Source organism: Populus alba, chromosome 17 (genome assembly GCF_005239225.2).
Source record: "Populus alba chromosome 17, ASM523922v2, whole genome shotgun sequence".
NCBI lineage: Eukaryota > Viridiplantae > Streptophyta > Magnoliopsida > Malpighiales > Salicaceae > Populus > Populus alba.
Window position 1 is genome coordinate 12,925,482 of NC_133300.1, and position 27,722 is coordinate 12,953,203.

Sequence of the window (27,722 nt, forward strand, 5' to 3'; positions counted from 1 at the left end):
AAGTTTAAAATGTAAATTTTAACAAATTAGAAATCAAAATTTTAATTATGAATAAGTTGTAGGGGCATAAAGACTAGTATGACACTAGATTGGTGGCTTGTGCTTCATTATAGGCTGAGTTGACTTTTTTGTAACCTAAAGTGTTGCTAGTGTGTTTTAAGATAAAAAATAATAATCATAACTTGAGTTAAAGACCTTAATGCTAAAGGATAAATATGAAAAGAACTTAAAAAATAAAAAAGCTTTGACCTAATCTAAGGTAATATGGTAAACTTGTGATCCGAATTGTGAGACTAAAACATCTCATATAAAAGCATATAGAAAAAAATAAAAAAAAAATCAATATTTAATAAACTCAACATCAAAGGTTGAAATCGATAAAGAAAATAGGTGAAAAATCAATTAAAAATAAGACCGATGTCAACTCAAGTTAACATCTTATACATATGATCCAGATTATGAGACAAAGATGACCTCATTAAAAAAAGTAGCGAAGCTCAATCCCCAACAATCTATTATCAAAGGCTAAAAAAAGGAGAAAAGGTATTTAATTTTAGAAAATGATAAAAAATAATAATAAAAAGAATGTAGAACAAATTTGACATAGAAATAAAATAAAATGATGTAAAAGCTTTGAGTCAATCCGAGTTAACATGACAATATATGTGACCCAAATTGTGAGGCCAAGTTATCATCATAGAAAGAAAAACAAAAAAAAATAAAGAAACTTAATCTTAACTAAATATTGAATGGTGAAAATTGAAAAATTAAATGGGTGAAAAAAAAAAACATAAAAAAAGACTAATATCAATCAAGGTTAAGATTTTATACCTATGACTAGGATCATGATACCGGGATAACCACACTAAAAAATAATTAAAAAAACCCAATTCTAAGCAGATAATTAAAAAGTATATATTAAACTAGAAATCAAGGCACTTTTTAAAAAAAATAAAAATAAAAATCAAATTTGACATAAAAAGTAAATTAAATCAAACGACAAGAGATGAAATTGAAAAACAAGTTTATTTAAAAATAAAAAAGGACTAAATCTGATATAAAAATCAAATACAACAAAATACTAAAAGATAAAATTGAAATATATAATAAATAAAAAAAAGGAATCAAAACAAATAAAGAACAATAAGAAGAAAATGGAGTAAAACCTTTGATTTTAGTTAGGTTGACATAATCGCAACCTTGTTTGTTTTTACGTTTCAAAAGTGCTTTTAAAAAATTTTAATTTTTTTTATTTGCTTCAAATTAATATTTGTTTGGTGTTTTCATATAAAAAAATTTTGATAATTTTTTTTTTATTTTGATGTGCTAATGTTAAAAATAATTTTTAAAATATATAAAAAAATTATTTTGATACATTTCTGAGTGAAAAGCAATTTGAAAAGCAACCATAACTACACCCTCAAACACGTTAAGGAAGAGAGAGAAAAATAATGGGGAGGAAAAAATTCAACCATCGCATAACCACCGCAAAAAGCTCTACATGCATTGTCTAATTGGATGCGCCTTCATGTGAGGTGTCGGAGGAGAAGGCGGTTGATTGTTTTTTACAGCTAGGAGGCATTGTAGACATGGCTCAAAAGGCACGAGTGTCTCCCATCTGTTGTTGTATGTAACACCTTTTTTTTTCTATTTAATTTATTAAAAGCCCTAAGTGTCTTTGACCTCATATGATATTAATAAAAAACCACCATAACAAAAAATAAAAATCTCATTAACATAAGATATAGATGTTTTGCTTTTAATAACATCTTTGTAATTACATAATGCAAATAATGATAAAGAAAACTGAAAATATCATTTTATTTAACTTTTAAAGGTATTTTAAATGTTATTTTGTGTAAAAAATAAAAATAAAGAGATTATTCTACCCCTATTCAATATAGTAGTGACAAATAGATCTCATTAAAAAAAAATGACGATTTTATACCTAAAAACACGTTATATAGTTTTTATTATTAAAAATAAAATATTCATTTTATTATGTGAATACATACTTAAAAATAAAAACCCTAATGCATATATATTTTTGTTAATAAATTTTCAAATTCAAATTGAAAGAAAATTAAATTATTATTTAAATTTTTTTGTGTTAAAATATCAAAAACTTATAATTTTAATAAAAATGTAGGATCTTCGTATCTTATTTAATAAGCTTTTTATAAAGTATTCTTTTCCTCGTCGATCAAGTATTGTCGTCTATTTCTGTTAGACGACAAGTCGTTTAGAGGGAATTCAAAGTTCTCTTCTTCCACTGCACACGGCATTCGTTCCAAAAGGCAGATACCGAGCAAATGGAGGCATGAAATCGAGAAGTAGAAGCAAGCTTCTCTGCAATCAAATGCTGCAAAACCTATCATATTTCACCTCCAATAATGCTAAACTTGAAAGGGTCAGTTCTCTTTTCACTCACATCTCCATTGAATTTCGATTCTTTACATGTTCTCTCACTGACCCTTCACTAAAACCCCACAAAGATTTATCGTCTTTTAACTTTAATGGTATTGCGCACTCTGTTATATCTAAGTGTTCTCATTTCTTTGATAAAAAAGAACCCAAAAGACACAACTTTCTTAATGATGCTTCTTTTAAAATGCCGCTCTTAGATATCTCTGATGTAATACCTCATGTTACACGTCGGTTTTTGAGGGTTTTAAGGTTGAAACCAGAAGATGTGCTTGAAATGTTACTGGGTTTTCAATTTGAGTGTGAAAGAGTTGCAGTTAAGAGTACAAAGGTTGAGTCATTATGGGAGATTTTTAAGTGTGCTAACGAACAAGATAAGGGTTTTAGGCATTTTCCCAAGTCATGTGAGGTTATGGCTTCTATTCTTGTTGGGCATGGGATGTTTAGAGAGGCTCAGTTATTGCTTTTGGCAATAGAGAGACAAGGAATTTCAATGGACAGTAGTAAGATTTTTGTTAGTTTGATTGAAGGGTATGTTGGTGTTGGTGATTTAGAAAGGGCTGTCTTGGTGTATGATCAAATGAGGGAGAGAGATTTAGTGCCATCGTTGTTGTGTTATCGTGCTCTTGTTGATCTTTCAGTAAGAATGAAGAGAACCCAGCTAGCATTTCGAGTTTCTTTAGATCTGGTAGAATTGGGGATTAGTGTAAGCGAAGGAGAAAATGCTAGTTTTGAGAATGTTGTAAGATTACTTTGTAGGGATGGAATGATTCGAGAAGCAAGGAATTTTATTAGGAAGTTAATGGCCTTGGGTTTTGAGCCTAGCAGCTTGGTTCTTAATGAGATTGCTCTTGGGTACTGTGAGCAGGACTTTGAGGATTCAGTAAGGTGTTTTGCTGAAATGAAATGTTCCCCAAATGTTCTTACTGGCAATAAGATTTTATTCAGTTTATGTACTAGTTTTGGTGTAGAGAGAGCAAATTTGTTCAGGCTCAAATTGGAGCACTTGGGTTTTATGCCTGATGAAGTAACTTTTGGGATCTTGATTTGTTGGTGTTGTCGTGAAAGGAAATTGAGTGGTGCCTTCAATTATTTATCAGAGTTGTTATCTCGAGGCCTAAAACCCAATGTATGGTGTTATCATGCTCTTATCAGTGCGTTGTTTAAAGAAGGCATGTGGGAGCATGCACAAGACATTCTTGATGAAATGGTGGATATGGGAACAACCCCTGTTTTGTCAACTTTCAAAATTCTTTTGGCAGGATATTGCAGGGCTAGACGATTTGATGAAGTAAAGGTGGTGATTCATGAGATGGTGAACCGTGGTCTAATTGAATCATCTGCACTCGAGGATCCTCTTTCAAAGGCATTTATGGTCTTGGAGCTCAAGACTTTATCAGTGCGGTTGAAAAGGGACAATGATGTTGAGTTTTCTAAGACAGAATTCTTTGATAACCTTGGTAATGGACTTTATTTGGATACAGACCTGGATGAGTATGACAAAAGAGTAACGGGGATACTTGAAGATTCTATGGTTCCTGATTTTGATTTTCTAGTAAGGAAGGAATGCAGTAATGGAAATTTTAAAGTTGCATACTCATTGACCGGTGAAATGGCTCGATGGGGTCAAGAACTGTCTCTCTCTGTTGTCTCGGCATTATTAAAGGGGCTTTGCACTCCTCGTTCCTATATCAAGTTATGCAGCAGTCTTTTGGAGAAGATGCCAAAGCTGGTTAATCAACTAGACCAAGAAGTTCTCAATTTGCTAGTCCAAGCACACTGCAAAATTGGATTGACACACAAAGGGTGGTTGATTTTTAATCAAATGCTTCAAAGGAATCTAACAATTAACAGTGAAACATTTACTGCTCTAATTAAGGGACTGTGTGAGAAGGAAAATTTGCGGAACCTTCATGATTGCTGGGATTTTGCTCTAAATGGTAAATGGTTACCAGGGTTGGTGGATTGTATATCTGTGGTTGAATGTCTGTGCCATTGTGGAATGCTGAAGGAGATACTAGAGCTTTTGGAAAGGATGTTGGTATTGAATCCTGAATCAAGGTTAAAAGTTTTACATATCTTCCTTGAAAAGCTTTCTCTTACAGGCTTTTCGAGCATTGCACACTTGTTTGTGGAAGAACTATTACAGCATGGTTGTGCCTTGGATCAAATTGCTTATAGCCATCTTATAAAGGGGTTATGCAAGGAGAAAAAGTATAAAGTTGCCTTCGCAGTATTAGACATAATGCTTGCTAGGAAAATGGTTCCGTGCTTGGACTTATCTCTAATTCTGATTCCTCGGCTGTGTAAGGCTGATAAACTTCAGACAGCTATGGAATTAATGGACAATGTTTTGAGGGTGCAAACTACATTCCACAGCGATTTTACTAAAAGATTTTGTGTGACAGGTAAGGCTGGGGAAGCAGCCAATATTTTCCAGAATATGCTGTCCAAGGGGCTGCTACCTGATGCTGATATTTATAATATGCTGTTGCAACAATTCTGCCACACCAAAAACTTGAAGAAAGTCAGGGAGTTACTTGGTGTTGTCATAAGAAAAACTGCAAGCCTCACAATCTCGAGTTATCGCAGTTATGTGCGTTTGATGTGTTTAGAGGGTAAAGTGGATTATGCATTGAGCCTGAAGAAGGTAATGGTGCAAGAAAGCAAGTCTGCTAGCATCATCCTATACAACATTCTGATTTTCTATCTTCTCTCAGCTGGGGAAAGTATGCACGTGAAGAAGGTTTTGAATGAATTACAGGAGGAGGGGTTGGTGCTCAATGAAGTTACATATAATTTTCTGGTATATGGATTTTCTAAATGCAAAGATGTCTCTACTGGTATGCATTATCTGTCTACAATGATTTCAAAGGAGCTTAGGCCTAGCTATCGAAGCTTAAGCACAGTAATAACCTTCCTATGTGATATTGGGGAACTTGATAAAGTATTGGAATTGAGTCGAGAAATAGAATTGAAAGGCTGGATTCTTGGTTCAATTGCTCAAAATGCAATTGTTGAGGGCCTTCTTTTCCAGGATAAGGTTGAAGCAGCAAAACAATTTCTGGACCGAATGGTATATAAAGGTTTAATTCCTCAAAGTATTAGTTATGATAATTTAATTAAGCGGTTTTGTTGCCTTGGAAGACTGGACAAGGCTATCGACCTTCTGAATGTAATGTTGAAGAAAGGAAACATGCCTAGTTCTACCAGTTATGATTCTGTAATTTGTGGTTTCTGCTCTAGAAATCAACTGAACCAAGCTATGGATTTCCATACTGAGATGTTGGATAGGAATCTTAAGCCGAGTATCAACACATGGGACTTGCTTGTCCAACAGTATTGCCAACAAGGACAACCTGCAGAAGCAGCAAAGCTCCTTCTTTCAATGGTTCAGGTCGGCGAGACTCCAACCAGGCTGATGTACTGCTCTGTAATTGATGGTTATCGCTTGGAAAACAATCCAAGGAAGGCATCAGAGCTAATGCAAATGATGCAACAAAGTGGTTATGAGCCAGATTTTGATACGCATTGGTCTCTTATTAGCAATTTAAGCAATTCGAGTGTCAAGGATTATAATAAAAGCAGTCAGGGTTTCCTGTCAAGCCTTCTCGCTGGAAGTGGATTCTCTTCCAAGAAGGACCTCAATGCCAAACTGGGTTAAATACAACGGGGCAAAGGGTAGGCCTTTTAGCTTCATGAAACATTGATATATTCTTACTTGAAATTTTGTAATTTTCACCATGAATCAGGCGTTTTAGCTCAGCTGTTTCCATGGAAAAGAGCTTTGACAGTTTACAATAGGATGCTAGGTCTTCTATCCTATGGCAAGCACACAGCTGAACCGCATTTGGTATATACAATGATATGAAAGTAAAGTTCTCAAGTGTATGTCTTCTTTGAGGTAATACGTGTCCATTCATGATTTGATGTCCGAGTACGATGTGCACTGTACCTTCTTGCAATCTTGCTGCCATTATGGGAGAGCTACTCCATGCTTTTCCAGGCTACTGCTAATTTACAAGAACATATTGATTGCAGCCACGTTTCATTATTTATCTATGACCTACTTTTCTTTTCATAGCTGTGTATTATTCAACTAAATATTTTGTATAAATTCTTTTAATAGTAAAACAAGTTCAACTATTTATTGAATTAGATGAAATAAATTTTTTTATTTTCAAATTATATAAAATAATTATATTTTAGTTAAAATAAAAGAAATTAAGAACATAAAGGTAAAACATCAGTCGTAATATAATAATTAATATTAAGAAGATAAAAAGCTGATGTTGATGAAAACACTTGAAGCACGCGCTTGGATTGGAGTCAACCAACTAAATTTGTTTTCACCTACCAGCCTCAACGTTCTTTTCTATTACATAACTCAAGAAGAAATCAGATCAAATAAATAGGAACACATATAGACTAAAAAAAAGAAGAAGGGGGGTCAGTAATGCCTTCTTAAAGCTGAATAAAATGCAATTTATATATGTGACCAATTATACACATTAAGGGTTGAACTATACCCAAACATTACATGTCTGACATGAGAGCATACTCTCACCTACTTGCAGCTCATGACACTTGGCCTCTTGAATTTAGTTTGGGTTTTGGATCAAACAAGAATTGCATGACAGCTCTGTCATCTGCTTCAATTAGGCTGCGGCCAGCTTCTTTTCTAACTCCACCATCATCCATCAACTTCCTCACCTCCTCAGCTCCATCCCACTCACCTGCTGAAGCATATATGTTAGAAAGTAACACATAATCCCCACTCTCATCCCTTCTTAGTTTAAGTAGTCTCTCATTTGCCAGCCTCCCCAGCTCAACATTTCCATGAACTCTACAAGCCCCAAGCAGTGTCCTCCAAATTATAGCATTAGGTTCAATCTCCATTGTGGCTATTAACTCGAATGCTTCACTCAATAGCCCTGCACGACCTAACAAATCCACCATACACCCATGATGTATCATATTTGGCTCTATATCATACCTCTCTCTCATAAGTTTGAAATACCGGCGCCCCTCTTCAACATTCCCGGCATGACTGCAAGCAACAATCACTCCAACAAAAGTTATCTCATTTGGCTTAATATTTTTCAAAGCCTGCATCTCAGCAAACAATTTGATTGATTCCTCAGCATGGCCATGAAAAGCCAACCCTCCTATTACTGAATTCCATGTTGTAACATCTTTCTCTCTCATCTTTTTAAATACCTGAAGTGCTATCTCGATGCTTCCACACTTAGCATACATGTCAACAAGTGCATTCCCAAGTAAAACACTCAAATCTCCCCGAGTCATCTCTGAAATTGAGCAATGTAACTTTCTGCCAACCTCCAAATCACCCAAATCTGCACATGCCGACAGAAGACTCAGCATTGTCACCTCATCTGGACACTCTCCCACGTTCCTCATCTCCTCAAACATCTCCAAAGCCTGCCTTTGCTCCCCACGAAGGACATACCCAGCAATCATCGTATTCCAAGTCACAACATCTTTTTCCGGAGCTTCGTCAAAGAGTGTCCTAGCATTTTCCATCTCTCTATTTTTCACATACCCTGTAATCATCACATTCCAAGAAACCAAATCTTTCACTGGCATTTCATCAAAAATTTGCCTCGCCACACCCAGTTCCCCTCTCCTTGCATACCCCGCAGTCAAAGCAGACCAAGAAACAACACTCCTTTCCGGCAAATCATAAAAAATCGATCTAGCTATCACCAAATCCCCACAATTAGAATGAAAATAAATAAGGGTATTTCTCACAAAAGAATTCACTTCAAACCCATATTTCAAAACCTTCCCATGAACACAAAAACCAGTCTTTCTCCATTCAAGCCTCGTACAACCTTTAAGCAAGAAAGAAAACGTGAACTTATCAGGCTTTACACCTCGATTCTCCATCTCGGTATAAAGAAAAACTACTTTTGAAGGATTTTTGCTTTGAGATGAACCTCTCATCATTGTATTCCACATGAAAATGTCTGGTTCAGTAATTTGAGCAAACACTTGGTGGGCATAGTTTATAGCACCAGAAATGGTCATAGCACCAGCAAATATGAGCTCTCTGAGGGCTGCTCGGTTTGAATTGAACCCTTTGATTATAAGGGTAGCGTGGATTTGCTTTAGAGCAAGAAGATTGTTGCAGTTTTTCCATAGGCTTGACGGCTGCTTGCGATTGGTGCTCCTATCGTTTGTTCTTTTTCTTATCATGATATTATTTTGTATTAGAAATGGCTAAGAGACCGTTAAGTTTGGCGGTTCTAGTAGTTGACTTCTTTCTGAGTTTGATATTGGGCTTTGTGTTCATGGACCTTCGTGACATTAATTTTGGGCCCTTTAATTTTTCCTTTTATTGAATAAATGTGACCATATAATGTTTTTAACCATTTTATAATGTTTTGAAAAAAATATGTGTTTTTTTTCTTTTAAAATATCACCCTTGGACATCCTATGAAATTGTATAATATTTTTATACTTTATTTTTCTAATATTACAACACTAACTATACTCTTAATATTAATTTCAGTACCATGTAACAATTGTAATAACTTATTTTTTTTATTCTTTATCTAATTTTTTCAAATATATTTTTTTAAAATTGAAAAAAATTATAAATTTTATTTTTTTATAAATTTATTTAATTTTCAAAATTTTTATATTTTCTATAGAATTTTATATTCTTATTATTTTTACATATTTTATTTTTATTTTAAACAGGTAGAAAAAATAACAAATAAAAAAAACATATTAAAAAGTGAAAAGTATAAAATTCAAAAGAGTGAAAAATAAATAAATAACTAGAATATTTTTAACCAAATTAATAAATTTCTTCATCCATATTTTTTCCATAATCTAATGGATTTTTCTAAAATCCTAACCAAACATTCCTAAATATGGTTTATCTTGAATTTTATTCTACAAATACATTGTTATCCATTCTAAAATCCCAACAAAACATTTCCAAACATGCACAATAATAGCATACCTTTTAGGACATACTAGATAGGTAGTCTGTACTATACCGTAGGCCAGTCTAAATTAGAGTTCTTTAACTTGTATTTAGGGTTTAAAAAAACATTAATAAAAAGATGCTTTGATTATTCGTGAATAAAACTTGTGTGTGGGAGTTTTTTCATACTCTTGATTCTTCATAGAACTACTCTGACTTATCAAAGAATTAACCAAACTTCATGGTATCTTCTATGCTTCTCATTTATGTCTGAAAAAAAATAAAGAATGTGAAAAAAATAAAGAAACATTTTGCTTTTTATACAAAAGTGAGTGAGATTAAAAATGCTTATTTTTCTGACATGTTTATGATTTTACTTGTGTATAAGGAGGTATATTTTAACATTAATGACCTTGATCATTGTCTTCCTAGTATTTTTGTTTCTTTATTACAAGGTTTTAAGGATATTTTTTCTAATGAGATTCATAGTGAGGTTGGAACCTATTAAGGGAATTGAGTACACCAATTAATCTTATACCTCTAGCATCTATATTTTAATTGTCCAATTCATAGAAGCAATCTTGAGAGACAAAGGAATTTCAATGGCAAGTGGATGAATTGATGATCAAAGGATAAATAAGAGAAAACATGAGTCCATGCATAATTCTAGTATTGTTAGTATCCAAAAAGGATGGAACTTGAAAGATTTATGTTAATTTTCGTGTCATTAACAATATTATGGTAACGTATCGACATTTAATTCCTAGACTTGATGATATATTAGATGAAATGCATAGGGTCTTGTATGTTTTCTAAGATCAATTTAAAAAGTAGATATCATCAAATAAGAAAAAAAAGATGGAGATGAATGAAAAAATACCTTTAAAACTAAATATGATTTGTATGAGTGATTCGTTATACTTTTTGGATTTAAAACTAAACACACTTAATGCACCTAATATTTTTATAAGATTAATGAAGTTGTTTTACATAATTTTATAAGTAAGTTTGTTGTGGTTTATTTTGATGATATTTTGATTTATTATAAGAATTTAGAATAGCATGTTGAACATTTAAGGAATGTATTGTTTGTTTTGTGAAAAGAATATTTATATACTAATCTGAAAATGTGTGACTTTTGCATGGAAAAAGATATATTTCTTGGACATGTTGTTAGTGCAAAGGGTATTGAAATGGATGACGAAAATGATAAAGCTATCCAAGAATGTCCTACACCTAAGTCAATCACTAAGATAAGAAATTTACATAGTTTGACTAATTTTTATAAGAGATTTGTTACCGATTTTAGTACTCTAGTCACACCTTTAATTGAGATAGTTTGGCTCTATTGGGTACCTAAGAGCATTGTATTTAACCGTGATGTTAAACTTCATAGCTATTTTTGAAAGGTTTTGTGGGGGAATTTAGAAACAAAATTGTTATTTCTACTACTTTTCATTCACAAATAGATGATCAAACTAAAATAATTAATAAGAACTTTAACTTATATTGTTAAGAATTATCATTCAAAAGAATTTGAAAATTTTTAAAAATATTATCTATCATTTATTGAATTTTCTTATAATAAGAGTTTATTTTATTACTGATTATTCTTCTTTTAAAATTGTTTATGGCTTTAATCTTTTAACTCCTTCGAAATTTTTTTTCTTTACCTATTGATGAAAGTTATAGTCTTGATGGCAATTGAAAAATATAGATGGTAAAGGCTCTCCAAAAAAAAAATATGAGGTGGCATATACAAAAAAAAAAAAAAAAATTGAATGAACAATATGCATTCAAGCTAATAAAGAATGAGAGATGGTTATTTTTTAACTTGGTGATTGAATTTGGGTGTTATATAAAAAAGAAAGATTCCCTTGACAAAAAAGATTTAAATTGATATCAAGAGGAGATATATATTTCCAAATCCATGAAAGAATTAACGATAATGCCTATAAATTACATCTACTAGATAATTATAGTGTTAGTGCTACTTTTAATAAAAAAAAATTTATCTCTTTTTGGTTGATGGAGGTGACCAATTCATGGAAAAATTCTTTTAAAATTTAATAAAAGGAAAGGAAAAAAAAAAGAAAGCTAAATTCACTAAAATACTTTAATAATATTTTAATCAAAATCATAAAAATTATGAAAAATAAAAAATTTACTTTAAATTGAATCAATAAAAAAGAATTACATATAATTCATTTCATTTTAATCTAAAAATTATAAAACAAATAAAAAAAATTCAAACACATTTTAGATTTTTGGATAACTCAAGTAAATCAATTATATGATTAATCTATCCATTTACTTTTATTGTAGTTGTTAAAGATAAATAAATAAATAAAATAATTATTTTAATATTGTTCATTATATACACTTGACACCTACTTGTTTGAAACTTATACGACAATCAACTCAAGGTGATGTAGAACGGACCAAAAATATAATGATGGGTATTATTTTTAAATATTAAAAGAAACAAAAAAGACACAAAAAAATAGGTGTATCTTAGTATAGTCTACTATACTAGGGTGAACTTACTCTGGCTAATAAACAGATCAATAGTTAAAAAAACATAACAGTACCTTAGTATTCAGACAAATAAATAATGTAACTTATTTTAAATAAGGTATATTATAGTGATATTTTTTAAAATACACAATCAGTCCTTTTATCTAGACTTCTGAAAATTAATTAGAGTTTTTAATATTAAAATACTAGATGACGACTCCAAATATATTTTCAATAAAAAAAGAATTCTTTGTTTTTTTTATCTTTATCTGAAGATCCCGATCTACAAAAATGATTACAGCGATGCCACAAACATGACACACATGATATTCACATTGCACTTAAAAAATTCATATTATAATTATTAAAAAGGAATTAGGAACGGTTAGGACATCCTTGGTTGTTTACAAATGAACCAACCATGATCTACCATCTCTCCATTTCTCCTCTCACATCATACAGTAGTTGGTTACAACTCCCACCTTTCGTTCTTGCAAATCTTGGACTTAGTTTATTAATGACATCTTATGGAATGAAATTAGTCATATTTAAATAATTTAACGGTCAAAAATAGCATCTAAATATTTAATTTTAAGCATTGTCCTTCACATAAATGTATATTCATTTTCTAAGTTCTTCGATTGACCTATGTAATATAATACACAATTTAGCATCCTTGAGGATTAAGACATTCATTATTTTACTAATCTTTTGTTGTCTTTATGCCAATAAAAATCGAAACTTCTCTACATCATTGAGATCAAGATCATGAATCATGTGTTCCTAATCCTGCTCAGTGATTAACATCTGATCAGTGAAGCATATTGTGTTTTATCCTGTAGAAAGAAATAAGTAAGAAAAATTAAATATGTAATTAGCAACTAATCATTGATCAAGATGTAATTAAAGTATTATGCATGTATTTCTGGATCAAGTAGCCTAGTGGCCATAACACCGAAACCCCATCCACATACACACAGGCTTCAACATCAAACAAGTATTATGTTATTCACTTATTATAAGTAGAAGTAAAATAATAATAAAAAAAAAGGTATCATGCATTTTGGTTTTACCTAAGGTAATTTTGAAGCTACTTGTAGCTATAATTGCCTAGATAAGTAAATATTTATCATTATCTTTTTGTTTTTGTTTTTGTTTTCCTCTTACTGCCTAATGCTAGTTGTAGTAAATGTTTGTTTTTTGCATTATAACATATTTTTCCAATTATTTTTCATTTGAAAAAACATCAAATTAATGTTTTTATATGTTTTTGGATGATTTTCTTGTGCTAATAATAATAATATATATATATATATATAAGGGAAAAATAAAGAGTTTAGTCATAAGCACAACTTTAGGACAATTCAATATTTTTTGCTTTCCAATTTACATAAGACTGAAGAATTAATATATTTTTATAGAACAAGTTTCACGGATACATGGAGGGCGAAATCTAACTGTATACATATATGTCACTTTACATATAGATAGATTAATTATCAAAGGATGCTTGCAAAATGGAGGGAAATTATTAGCTCATTTTATCTATTTAAAAAAAAGTTAATTGTTTCTAATTTGTGCCTAAATGTAAGATCATTCTTGAATATATCATTGTTTCAAATACTTTCATTCAAACGAATAAAAATAAATTTACATGAGAAAATAAAACTTAAATTACTTAACTAAAAAATCAATATGAAATTAAACACAATATAAAAAAAATATTCTGAATTTTGTTTTTTTTAATAAACAGGTTGGTTTGGGTTTCTCAAATGAGAGTAGTTTTGTTAGTTTGAATAAAAAATCTACTTGAAAGATATATTAAAAAAATGATATAAAATATAAAAATAAATTGAAAATAATTAGACTATAGGAACAAATTGAAAATTAGACCTAGAGTATAAGGATAAATTAAGCTGATTTTACTAAAATAGGTTATATTCCACCTCTCTCCTTCTTTTTTTTTTTATTCCATTGCTTGCTTTTAATATTTATAAACAATCAAGTTTCGTTTAATATCAATTCAAGTTCATATTCAAATGAGTTTGCTTTCCATTATTCAAATTTAATTCAAGATAAAGTTGCAAGAAGTTCTTTTTATCAAATTATAATTTGATTATATATAACCTATATCAAAAAAAACATAAAAAACTAAACACACAAACTTGACCTCGAAACCTGTATTTTTTTTAAATTTTATTATCAAACATTTCAGTAAAGTTTGAAATTGTGATAATAATTATTTTTTAAATTTTTTTTACATGAAAATATATTAAAATAATATATTTTATTTTTTAAAATTTATTTTTAATATTGACACATCAAAATAATATAAAATTATTAAAAATTAATATAAAATAAAATAATAAAAAATTTGAAAACAACGAGGATGGGCTTGTTTGGAATGATTCTTTGACCTTATGAAGGACTGTATAGAAGTGAGATAATCCACCTTATTAAAGCAATCAATGTTCTGGGAAGTCAGAAATAATCGTGCAGTGTATTGCACGGTTGGAAGTGATGGTTCATATCTTCAAACCTGGACACCATATTTTTCAATAAAATTATTACCAGCGTTAGCCTAACTCCCACCTTTGCAAACACTTCACAACCATTCATCTCTAGCCGCGTGTATGCTCCCTGTCGTTGCCTCCTGTCGGTCCATAGGAAGCATGGCCCACATTGCCAGCTCGGCAGTTAAGTTTTACGATTAGTCAAATCCCACTTAAGCTAAAGTTAGGTTTGGTATTATCTTTGTAGTCTGACCAATGGGAACCTTCCGTGTGGATTCGTTTGGTTGCTTTACCTCAATGACGGCACTGTCTTTTCACTTTTCTTTCGGATTTTACGTGGCAGACGCTGACATTGACTGTGATATTCTATCATTCACCGTTGGATCTCAAGTTTCCCGAGTGATTGAAATTCCTTAAAATAGTAATTCTGCCACGCCTTCTTGACTCCATAATTTATTTGTTTCCTGAAAACTGAAAAGGATATGAGGTGACTTTGAGAATTATGGAGCCTTTTCTTTTTTCATGGGGGCAAGACCTTCCAAGGGTTATAATAAAATATTTTTAGTGATATAAATTATAATAACAAACTTATCATTTGAATATATAATTGCTTATTTGTTTTTTAATTTTAAAAAAAAATTAAATTTTTTTATTTTTTTCTTTACTTCAAATTAATATTTGTTTGGTTTTTTTAGATTATTTTAATACGTAGATGACAAAAATGTTTTTTAAAAAATAAATAATATATTATTTTGATATATTTTTAAATGAAAAATACTTTAAAAAGTAATCGCAACCACACTTCCAAACATGCTCAATATATAGAAGAAATCTTTGAATTTTTATTTGAATATTGATTATGTGTTAATTGAAATTAAATATTTTTTAATCCTTATTTAAAACACCATCTTCCATATCAATTTAGTAAATTTTAAGGAAATATATACTATTTAAGCTTAAATCTTATACTAATTATTATTTAGTTATTCATTATTTTCATAGTTTTAGATTCAAGTTGAGGATGCAACAACTTTTTATTGACTCAATTTTAGAGAAAAAAAGTCATATAATTCATGTTTTTTTTTTTAATTGTTGAAGCTACAGATTCAACAATTAAATTTAGGATTTACCTCCAAATGAATTTTTTTACTGTTTTTAATAATGACTCGGTGGTTAATGAAGAGATTGAAAAAAAAAACATTTTTTTATCAGGAAATTAAAAGATTAACTGAAAAAAAATTGAATTTACTGGTCTTTTCTTCTAGAAAATGTAAACTTGTTGATATTTTTCCATGGTACTAATATCACAAGAACAATACTTGTGGTCTTGGCTTTATGCCGATCGCTTCTCTCAATGGCAATCAATGATAAACGTCAGGGAGTTAATAATTCCATTTCGATTAGGACTTCTAGATGACGAATCAATGCTACAAAATTTCAGTACTCAGAATCTTTTTCCTAAAAAGTTAGTCGGTAGAATTTGTGAGTGTTCTTCCATAAAGTAGTACATTTGCTAAAAAAGGAATGCATAATATGTATTAACTATGAGTTTCCAATTAATTTTTTTTACAAAATTAAACTTCAAGGGAAATTAATATACAACGAGACACAAAATCTTATTTGTTGTAATGGTAGAATGATGAGATTGCTTTTAAACTATAAAATCTTTGAACTATGTATTAAGAGCAAAATGGATTTTTTACCATGATACAATTATTTTTTATAAATTATGACGAACTAGACCAGTAATTTTATTTTTCATAGTAAATTTACTAATTTAACCCTTAGAATAAAAAAAGCTCTCTTTCAATTAAGGGCATTTTAGTTTGTATAATTTTTCAACATAGTTAAATTACTTTATTATACTTAAAAATAAAATCAACTAAACTCTCTTATAGGGGTGTTTTGGACCTTTTATCATGTTTTTTTTTTAATATCAAAGTTACACAAGGGCATTATTGTATTTGACCATGTATTAAATATTATTAAAAAAAAATTTGGCGTGTGTTTAGCAAATAGACACCCCCTCATTGTTTTAGTAGCACCTATGGGGTCATCAAATCAACTAAACTCTCTTATAGGGGTGTTTTTGATCTTTTATGATGTTTTTGTTAATGATTTTGAAAATAACATGTGTATTCTAGAGTATTTTTATTTGTTCTTATTTTTGTTAAGTTTGCTTTGGAAGATTTTTTAAATTGATATATTTTTTCAATTTCATCCTTCAATATTAAATTGGTTGGAGATTGGGCTTCTTTATTCAACTCGGTCTAGTATTTTATAGGTTGCAGTTTGAGACATTAGCTCAGGTATAGATAGTTCTCCCAAGTTTTTTTTTTTTCTCTACTTTTAAGCTATTCATGTTGTTTCATGTTTTATCATTCAATATTTATATTATTAGAGATTAGACTGCTCTTTTTTTATCTGCTTTTTATAAGATTTTTTTATTACTTTTCAACATTGTTTTTTGTTGATTTCTTCACTAATTTTAAAAATAACATGGGTTATCTCTAGTCTTTTTATTTGTCATTTTTTGTAGAATATATATATATATATATATATATATATATGTTCAATCTTTCAATATTAAAACCATTGGGAATTGGGCTTTTTTATTTAGCCTGGATCTAGGATTTCATTGATTACAAGTTTGAGACATTAGCTTAGGTTTATAAGATTCACCCGAGTTTGTTTGGTTTTTTTTCTTTATTTTCTTTTAAGCTCATATTTGTTTTTTAGTGTTATCCTTCAACATTTATATTATTAGCGATTAGGCTCTATTGTTTTTTTACTGCTTTTCTATAGGATTTTTTTATGAATTTTTAAATTGATCCGTGTTATCTCGGGTCTTTTTATTTATCATTTTTGGTTAAATTTAATTTGGAAATTTTTTTAAAATTGATTTTTTTTTTCAATCTCATCCTTCAACATTATATCGATTGGGAATTAATTTTATTTTTTAGTTCTATCCTTTAAAGTTGAAGTTTTTATATTGGGTTTTGCGGTTTTCTTTTTATTTGTTTAACTCATTCTCATAACTTAAACCATCTATTTGGTGAGTTAGGTTGTTTTTTTATGGTATTTTTTTTTATAAAATATTTAATATTTTTTTATGTTTCGTCCTTCGGCATTAGGTTGCTTTAGAATTAAGTTTCGTAATATTTTCTAGTTTTCTTTCTATTTGAGTTATCTCATTCATATGATACAGGTCACAGAGTTTAGTTGGTTTGCTTTGTGTTTTTTTTTATCCTTATTTTATTGACCATATAAATTTCTATTTTATGATGGATTTGTTTGAAATTAAACTTTATATTTTTGTTTGTTTTCTATTGATTTATCCTAATTTCATAACATGTCTTGCATATTTAGCATGCTTTCTTAAGTTGATGTATGTCAGTTTTTTTCCTTTTTTTTTTTGTTCTTCCCTATTTGAATGGTTGAAATCTTAACTTCACAATCCTTTTCATTTCTTTAATCATTTTTTTTCAAGTTACGATGATTTTTTTTTTTTTTAGTCCATTTATTCCGTTATCTTTTTTTTTTTATTATTTATCTAATTAATTATACCATCATTTTTTCCCTCACTCAAGTCTATGTTCCAAATAGTGTTTTTTTTTTTAAATTAAAAAACATGCTCACGTCACCCTATCATCTTTTTTCTCATCGATAAAAAATTTATTCCAACCCCAATATAACACAGGCCACAAATCTAGTTTACTTATATAAGGTTGATAATTTGTTTGTATGATTTTTTTTTTAATTTTAAGGGATATTTTCATATCATATCATCCATATATATAATTGAGATTAATTTCTCTTATGAAATTTTTTAAAAATAAATCTTCACATCAACATGCTGTACACTAATCTTAGGATCAAAATCTTAAAAACAAAACAATAAACTTTCTTACCTCTCGGACATTGCGATATATTTGTTTGTTTGCAAGTTATAAGTATATAAATTGAAGATTTTTTGTCTTATAATAATTTTAAAGATATAATTTTTTAGATCGATGATGTACTCTAATAATAAAATTAGAGTTCGAAGAATAAATAAAAATATTCTAACTTTCTTAACTATAATACATAACATTATTTGGAGTTGTTTGCATGATATTAAAAGATGTATTTTTACCATGTTTAAAATAAAATATACTGTGCTTATAATCTTAGACAGACCACAATTATTACTCGGTGAAGTTATTTAGAGTTTGCCTATTTACGCGATGCACCACAATTTTTTTTTTTTACGCTGTGGTATAGCGTGGTACCCAACATAAATAAATGAGCTATTAGTTGACAACGACTATAAATTAAAATAGGATTACGACACCGTACTTACACGATTTTGATTCTATCATTTTAAAATCATTGCAGACTTACAGTTAACTATTTCAATAGTCTACATAATATTTATACCTATTATCTAAGTTATTTCACCTTTTAAGCTATATATTATGATATTTGGACTAATTAATTTATATTTATTTTAATTAATCTAATGAATTCTAAAATTAATAATTATGTAAGTTTTTAAAGATCCTAAAATTTATAGGACTCAAACGGATAATTTTTAAAAAATAAATTTAAAATTTGAAACATTAAATTACACTTTAATATCATGGATAATATATGATTTTGGTAAAAATACAGCAACATTAATGTTCCCCCTGTTATACTCATCATCTTCTTCTTCTTCTCGTCACAGCAGTAAAAAGCAAGTGCCACAGTACAATTTCTACGATCAGAGATCCAATCACCTTGGTCAAAGGTAACTCGAGGGAGTTATCAACTCACGAGGATGGTCCCTAGCTCGAAGGAGAAGCCCTAGAACAGTACACGTGGGCCTGATTGTACTGTTAAACTGTATATTGTCAATCTGTTTGGTTCAATCATGTTAGAGTTAATGCAGCGTCGCCGGTCGCTGGTACGCTGCCAAAATCCGTGGAAAATAATTAACTATAAAATATTTCCTATGATCAATAAATAATATATAAAATTAAACTCAAATCTAAAATATCTTGGTGGGAGCAATGATGGCACTTTGACTTGAGGGTTTTGTGATCGTGTGCACCTTTAGGTTAGCTAATTAAGCTAAGATAATGAGGTTTTCATAAGAAGAAAGAAAAACAAAACTAAGATAATGAGGTTTCTGGGGGGCTATTGTCGTTTTAGCATCAAAACAAAATTTGTGATTTTTTTATTGTTTTGGGATAGCGGCAGAAAAAATATTTTAAACGATATTTTTTTAAAAAAATATATTAAAATAATATATCTTTTAAAATTTATTTTTAACATTAATCCATCAAAATAATTTAAAAAATCATCAAACAACAGTTGCACCGTGCCCAATCACAGCCTTAGTTTCAAACTCCTGTACATGCTTTTTAATTATACATGTATCTTTTGAACAGCAAACACCTTTGGTTAAACCGATAGCAACTAACTTCAAGACTTTTAAGCCATCTACTTTTTTTTTCTTTTTTTTTTCTCGTTGCCTAATTAATACTATATATATATATATATATATATATATATATATAGTATTAGCTGAAAAGTAAGACTAAACAAAAATCGGTTTTAATTGCAGGAAGAAAAGAGCTAATTCACAGTACATGCAGCGCATAGGAAGTGACAGTGACATAAATTTTTTTTGCAGAAAATGTAATAAATAAAAAAAAATACATTTTTAACAATTAAAACAATAATTTTTTTTTCTCTTAAATGGAAACTTGAAAACCACCCACCAATAGTTGCCTTCCCACCCTCGTTTGTTTTCCCCTCTCTCCAAAAACTAGTATTTATTGGTTCTGTTATTCCCACCACCTCTCTCTGAAACCACCACCTCCTCCCTATCACAGCCTTTTCGGTTCATAATTCTCTCGTGTGTTAGCATCTGATTTTCTCTTCTCTGACAATAGTTTTATGGTTTGTTTCCTACACAGATAATATAAACGTCTCAGGCTTTCATCTACACGAGCTTGGTTTGGCAAATTTGTTTTCTTGTTTCATTTTTAGGCACCCGTTTGAGATTTGGAGAGATTCTTGTGAGATTTTGAAGGTTATGGAAAACAATTGTGCGTATAGTGAGGAAGATGAGCAGATGGAATTGCCTCCGGGATTTAGATTCCATCCAACTGATGAAGAGCTCATAACTCACTACCTGTCTCAGAAGGTTCTTGACAACTACTTCTGTGCTAGAGCTATTGGCGAGGTCGATTTAAACAAGTGTGAGCCATGGGATTTGCCTTGTAAGTCTTTTATGTCAATATCCCTCTGGTTCTTAGTTCTTCAGCAGTTTTTGCTATGTGTCATGTTCTCAGTTCATGGTCTGTGCTCTTTTTAATGCAGGGAGGGCTAAAATGGGTGAAAAGGAATGGTATTTCTTCTGTGTTATAGACCGGAAGTATCCCACCGGTTTAAGGACGAATAGGGCTACTGATGCTGGTTATTGGAAAGCCACAGGCAAAGACAAGGAAATTTACAGGGCTAAAACACTTGTTGGCATGAAGAAGACCTTGGTTTTCTACAAAGGGAGAGCCCCTAGAGGAGAAAAAACCAACTGGGTTATGCATGAGTATAGATTAGAGGGGAAAAACCCCGTCTATAATCCCCCTAAAACAGCAAAGGTAGGGTTATCACTCTGTTTCCCCTGTTCTCCCCTGTTTCACTTTTTTTTTTTTGTTACACTTGGTTGGTGATTGTATTGATTTATAGATCCTTTTGCCTGGCTTCTGTTGCAGAATGATTGGGTCATCTGTAGAGTTTTTGAGAAGAGTCATGGAGGAAAGAAAACACATATTTCAGGGTTGGTGAGGTTAAGCTCGTATGGAAATGAATTAAAGCCATCAATATTGCCTCCATTGATGGATTCTTCTCAACACAATAACGACAAGAGGACTAACATAGGTGATAAGTCTCACGTGACCTGCTTCTCCAATCCAACGGAGGACCAGAAACCCCATGAAACCATTGCTGATTGCTTTAACATTTCTCTTGGAGCTCCTTTGTCTTCTTCAAACATGTCCCCTTCCTCAGTTCTGTTTTCAAAACCCTCACCTCCAAACTCTTTATATTCCTCTCAAATTTTACCAAACATAGCAAATTTTCAATACCCAGATTCTGTTATGATGCCAGAACACTCCATGTTGAGGATATTGCTTGAAAACCATGGACCCGGCATGAACCTAAACTCAAAACGGGAGCTTTCAGAGGACACTGGCCTCAGCACTGATATGTCTTCAGTGGTAACCAACCATGAATTGGTTCATAGGTCCTTTGAGGATCCATCAAGCTCTGCCGGACCAGTTGATCTTGATTACCTTTGGAATTACTGAACTTCCAGTTGCATAAATATGTTTTAAAAAAATAGAAGCGAGTTTTTTTTTGTTTTTTTAGTTATCATTGTGGTGTGTATAGCTTCTAATTGGAAGCGAAGGATTTTCTTAAATATATGCTTTTAAATTACTCTCTACATAACATTTTTTTTTCTTTTTGCCCACCTCTTGTAATTGGATACAATATCATCTGCCTATGTTAATTATCAATTTGCTTGCACACAAATTTGTGAACATTGGACAAATTACATCTAATTTCACCTAGTCTTGCAATTATATTTTCTTTATATATATATATATATTTAGATATAATTTATTGATGATGGAGTCACTCATTTGGATAAGAACTAATAATGCTTTCTCCATAGTTATTTACGGGATGGATTGACTGTTCACTTGTTAGGCCACCAACCAAGAGTTACCAATTATCAAAGAATGTACTGACAAACCTTTAGTACCCTATCATGTGAAGCAAATAGCGTCCAATGAACTTATTATTGAATATATTCTTTGAAAACTTTCAAACTCATGCTCAGTTTTAAGGTTCAAATTACCAATGGAACGGACATGAATGACTATACCATGTGATGGGAAAGAGTCTTTTCTCGTTAAGTTCAAGTACTTGGAATCCCAAGTATTGAGCCATCGACCTCCTACATCGTTTCGACAAGTGTTTTTGTACTGTGGTGGTACAGTATATTTTTTTGATTGAAAATATATTAAAAAATATATTAATTTTATGTTATTTTTAAATTAAATGTACTTTTAGAAATACATTCAAATACAATTTTAAATACAGAAACAAACATTGCTTAAGTTTAAACTAGTACTTAAGACATGTACTTGCAAAAACCTCTTAAAAATCAATAATTTTGTTTATTTTATAATTAATTTTTTTAAGTCTTAAAACTTTCAAAATCATATGTCAAAGATTAAAAAATAATAATACTAATTCTCCTTAAGAAGTTACTATGCACTAAGACTCATTAGAATGAATAGTATAGTGTAATTATAAAATTGCACTTTGAACAAAACAACTATTAAACTAGGTATTTGAAGTAAGGTGATCTTTTCATCATGAAATATTATATGAGGTTAGATTTGTCATTTTTATTTTTTTGCACATTAAAATTACTTACTTTAATCCTAAAATAAAAAAAAAAATAAATGTCTTTCACTCAAGGATGTTACCAACATAACTCTCTTATAAGGGCTTGGTTATTGTATATTGGTTTTATTGTGAATTTAGAGGTTACTCACGGATATTATTGTAATTGACATATTAAATATTATTTTTAAAAAACTGTTTGTGCATATAATACACATGTCATCATTATGGCCCCCTCACTATTTGAAGGACGTGTGCGGGGCTATCCAAGTACTAAACACCATCTTCTAAGATGGCATTTAAAAGATCTCAACGTTCCCTACACGATGAGGTAACATGTGGATAAAAAGCTCCTCTAGTTTAGAGCCGACTTACATTTCTTTTTTACCCTTCTTTTTGTTTCTCTTATCCTCAAAGAATAACCCCTTTAATTAATTTTTTCTTCACATTTGGTCCATATCCTTTTGATTACTTATTTTTTTTTAATAAGCTATCAAGTTACAAATATTTTTTAATTTTACCCCTTTATGATTTTTTAATTTTACCCCTTTATGATTTTTTAATCTTTAAAATTTAATTCATATTCTTTTGGTTGATATTTTTTTTTTGTTTGGTATCATTTTTTTAATAGCTTTTTTTTTTTTTAATTCCATCCTCTTTTCATTTTTTTTCCAATCAAATTTCATCCCCATTCACCACTAGAAAATTATTAATTACCAATAAAAATACCAATGGAAAAAATGACATCAATAAATTACGATGATATTTACTAATGGAAAATCATGTCGATGTTTCTGATCGAAAAAAGAATTTTTGAATAAGTTTAAATTGAACTAATGATAGCTAATTAGTTGGGTACCGATAATTTATTTAGTTCACATTATTAATTAATATATGTTGTCATCAATATTCTATATAGGTTTCATATAAATAATAGATGATCATTCTTGGATGTATTGAATTTCACATGAAGGGTTGCGCATGATGAATTTTTGTAATGAGATTGAGGGTTTTTATTAATTACCTAGTATCTAATTCAAAGACTATTATTGGAAGTGGTATTAGATGTACATGTAAAAAGTATGAAAATAAAAATTTCTTTGATCAAGATGTTGTTATGATGCATCTTATATAAAAAGGGTTCATAAAAAAATATTTGTGTTGGTTTTCACACAGAGAATTCTATGTTCCTTACGAGACCATGATAAAAAAGATGGTAAGCTCAACTTTTAATTCTGGCAACTTGCATGGAGTTGTGGATGATAATAGCAATTCTTATAAGAGTATGGTGACAGATGCAATGAGAATGAATAAGGGTTATGAAGGTGAATGTTTAAGTGTATATAAAAAACCAAATGCAGATGTAACTAGATTTTTTGAATAAATTGAAAGATTCTGACGAACCATTATATGAAGGATGCAAAATCATAATAAATTATCAATCATTATATAGGTGTTCACCATCAAGTTAGGTTATTGGATGAGTGAGGTCAGTTGTGACATAATTGTCAAATGTGTGAGAAGCATTTTACCTAAAATAAATAGGCTAAAAGAAAACTTCTATGATGTTAAATCTATGATAAAACCCCATTGGCTTAGGATACTAGAAAATTAACACGTGTTCAAACTTCTACTTACTGTATTACCGTGAAAATACAAATTTCACAGAGTGTAAAACCTTGTGGGCATACTTGGTATAAATCCAAAATTAGTAAGCGAATGACTTATGTTACACATAGAAAATTGAGATACTTTCCAATCACTCATATGCTACAAAGGTTATTCATGTCTCTAAAGACTACAAAGTAGATGACATGACATTATTCATATGATATGATGGATGGAGTCATGGTGTAATCTTCTGATGATGAAACTTAAAAGTAGTTTAATATAATGCATCCTCAGTTTTTAATGGAATCATAGAATATATATATTGGGTTATATACATATGGATTCAATCAGTTTAGGTTATTTGTTGCACCTTATTTTTATTGACCGGTGATACTTACATTTTATAACTTGCCAACGGGGATATGTATGAGGATGAAATTTATGCTCTTATCTATGGTCATATTCAGTCCTCGTAGCTTAGATAGGAAAATAGATGTTTATATTTAACCATTGATTGATGATTTGAATCAGTTGTGGTGATTTAGGACTTTGGCATATGATGTCTCAAGGAAATAAAATTTTCAGATAAAGATGACTTTGATGTAAACTATAAATGATTTTTTTGTGTACATGATGGTTTTTAATTGGAACACATATGCAAAATTAGTTTATCCATACTACATAGAAAATAACAAGGCCTTCAACTTAACAAACGGTGGTAAAACATCTTTTTTTATTGTTACATAAGGTTCTTGCTAATCTATCATAAGTACATAAATAACAAAAAAGACTTATTTATAGGTAGAGTTAAAATGGGTGTTGCACTGCTAGTATTGTCAGGTGAAGAATTATATAATGTTGTCTCATAATATGAGGGCATTATATTTGATTTTCAATCCAGTAAGCAAAAAAGTAATTGTTTTTGTGTGACCCATAATTTGATAAAGCAAATTACTTTTTATGAGATTTCTTATTGGAAGACTAATGTCCTTTGTTATAATCTAGATGTCATGTATACCGAAAAGAAAATGTTTGAATTTTTTTTAACATGGTGATGGACATGAAATAAAAGACAAAGGATAACATGAAGGCTACAAATACATATAATAGTAGAGTTTGTATTAAGGGATCAACTTCTAATGAGCATAATAAAGTCTTTTTATTATATCAACTCGATTTCATAATATCAACAATATCTTTCTTTTTGCCAAGCAATGCCAACAAGTTTATTACACATACACTCATTCCATTATAAAGGATCGTTCTAGAGTTGACTGGTTATCCATTGTGAAAAATAAAACTAGAGGTAATGTCCAAGTTGTTTAGGATGATAATGATGAAGTAATTATTGTAGATGATGTCTTTCAACTTGATGAGTTAGTTGATCCATATTGAGTTGCTTTGTCAACCAACTTAGAAGAAAATGCAAATTTTTGTGTCGCCGATAATATTTTTATTAATGTTGATGTTGATATTAAGGAGTTAAGTGATATATTAAAAACTAGTGGACATACAAATATCGATGAAGATGATGAAAAACATTATTGGGAGGAGGCTAACACCGGTGTTGCCATAAAAGAGTGGGAGAATAACAAAGCCATGAGGTAATATTGAATTTAAATTGTGATATATTTTTTTTAAATATTAAAATTATATTTTTCGTTATCTTATTTGATTTTTTATGAACCAGGTCACATGATTTCTGGTATGATGCCCAGAAAAAAAAATATTAAAAATATAAAGGTCTTCTAGGTTAGGAAGATGATTAGTACTTAAAAGAGAATTTTTATCAAGGTTTTATATCATCATTTTGTACTTGAAGTATCAATAACTCCTTAACTAGAGCATGTTTTATAATAACATGTCTAATAATATAAGATACCTTTAATATATGGTAAATATTCATCTTAAATGCAGGTCTATCATATAAATAAAAGGATTGATTGATGAGTTTAACTACTAAAATTGAGAAGATAAAGAAAGGGCTAAGTTTAGAAAAGAGATGCTAGTTCAGTCTAGATTGGAACACAATTCGGTTAGTTGATCATAATTAAAGCTGTATAACTTGGTTATGGTTTATATGGATGGAAAGCTAAGACATATGCCTAAAACTTTCATGAGATTTCATGATTCAAAAAGGTCGTTTCAAGTTCAAATTGTAGCAACAATGAAGAAGCCAGAATATGTCCTGCAGCCCAGATACTATGTAGTGTTCAACTCATATCTCGAGTTTTAGAAGTCCAATTGCACCAATTCTTTTTTTATTGGAAAGCCGCAACAATTTCCCATAACTTTCATGAAGACTATCTATTCAAATTCTGATGTTATCAATGATGTTTTGTTCAGACAAGAAGATAAGGATTGTCACCAAGTCATGATGTGGCCACCCACTCAACAATTAGTCATCAAATCAATAGTTCTGAATTTTAGCCTATAAAAGAAGGCATTTGCCATGCATTTAGGCATCTTAGTTTTCAGATCAAGATCGTGTTCTTGCTCTTTTTCTTTATCTTTTTGTAATGCTTAAGTTTTGCTTTCATTAATCTTTTGTTAATGCCTTTCATTTCCTTTACTATACTTATATAATCATGTTCTCCTCTTGTTTATTTATGTTTCTCTTCTTCATTATGTTTAGATAAGTTTATTATGTCAAGATGAAAAGGGTACACTAATGGTGTTAAAATATGTATAATATAAACTCAACATGGGCTTCAATATTTATATCTAAGAAAGTTTGTTATTAACATGTCTCATTTTTTTTATCTTATTTATTCTTAATACCTTGTTTGTTAAATGGTTATTCTAGATTTGTGTTGTAGAACACTTGTTACAACAAATGCTTGGCACTTTCATAGCTAACCATATGGTATAACCCATATCTGTGTTATGAAAAAAACTTGATTTGTTGTTAACATAAGTTACTATCATGAATTCCAGATAATATTTAAAAGTATGGTGTTACTAAAATAAGATAATTAATATGATCATGTTAAAAATTTATAATGAACTATTAAGGATAAATCATCCAATTGGAACCTCCTCTATATGTGGTTTTTTGTTAATTAATAAAAAGAGTTTATACTATACTTATTTCTAATACTATTAGTGGATCCTCTAACCTTGCCAATCACTTTTATCTTTGATTAATACTCACATCAATATCACATCTCAAAAGTTCTCTTCAGCTCCTTTTCATTTGTTGTTTATAATTTTATATAGTTCACCTCCTTGTGGTTCGACCCCAGTTTTGCCGA

The 27,722-nt window shown here is 30.1% G+C and overlaps 3 protein-coding genes across 3 annotated transcripts; 2 read left to right on the plus strand and 1 right to left on the minus strand.

Annotated features, from left to right (window-relative positions):
• The first annotated feature begins 2,142 nt into the window (after positions 1-2,142).
• Positions 2,143-6,725, plus strand: LOC118049523 (pentatricopeptide repeat-containing protein At5g15280, mitochondrial). The gene has a single exon (XM_035059531.2). It carries the CDS (start codon positions 2,321-2,323, stop codon positions 6,086-6,088), a length of 3,768 nt encoding a protein of 1,255 aa, XP_034915422.1. The 5' UTR covers positions 2,143-2,320; the 3' UTR covers positions 6,089-6,725.
• Positions 6,726-6,853: 128 nt separating this feature from the next.
• LOC118049524 (pentatricopeptide repeat-containing protein At5g15300) lies at positions 6,854-8,677 on the minus strand. Its single transcript, XM_035059532.2, has one exon. The coding sequence runs from the start codon at positions 8,641-8,643 to the stop codon at positions 7,003-7,005; it is 1,641 nt and encodes a 546-aa protein (XP_034915423.1). The 5' UTR covers positions 8,644-8,677; the 3' UTR covers positions 6,854-7,002.
• Positions 8,678-20,164: 11,487 nt separating this feature from the next.
• Positions 20,165-21,913, plus strand: LOC118049525 (NAC domain-containing protein 100). The gene is made up of 3 exons (XM_035059534.2): positions 20,165-20,663; positions 20,764-21,041; positions 21,156-21,913. The coding sequence occupies exons 1-3, from the start codon at positions 20,477-20,479 to the stop codon at positions 21,747-21,749; spliced, it is 1,059 nt and encodes a 352-aa protein (XP_034915425.1). The 5' UTR covers positions 20,165-20,476; the 3' UTR covers positions 21,750-21,913.
• Positions 21,914-27,722: the final 5,809 nt, after the last annotated feature.

Bases quoted from the DNA above. Each gene is read 5' to 3' on its own strand.
- LOC118049524 (XM_035059532.2), bottom strand. From the start codon at position 8,643: ATGATAAGAAAAAGAACAAACGATAGGAGCACCAATCGCAAGCAGCCG.
- LOC118049523 (XM_035059531.2), top strand. From the start codon at position 2,321: ATGAAATCGAGAAGTAGAAGCAAGCTTCTCTGCAATCAAATGCTGCAA.
- LOC118049525 (XM_035059534.2), top strand. From the start codon at position 20,477: ATGGAAAACAATTGTGCGTATAGTGAGGAAGATGAGCAGATGGAATTG. The intron at 20,664-20,763 runs GTAAGTCTTTTA...TTTTTAATGCAG, and splicing joins TGAGCCATGGGATTTGCCTT to GGAGGGCTAAAATGGGTGAA. The intron at 21,042-21,155 runs GTAGGGTTATCA...CTTCTGTTGCAG, and splicing joins ATCCCCCTAAAACAGCAAAG to AATGATTGGGTCATCTGTAG.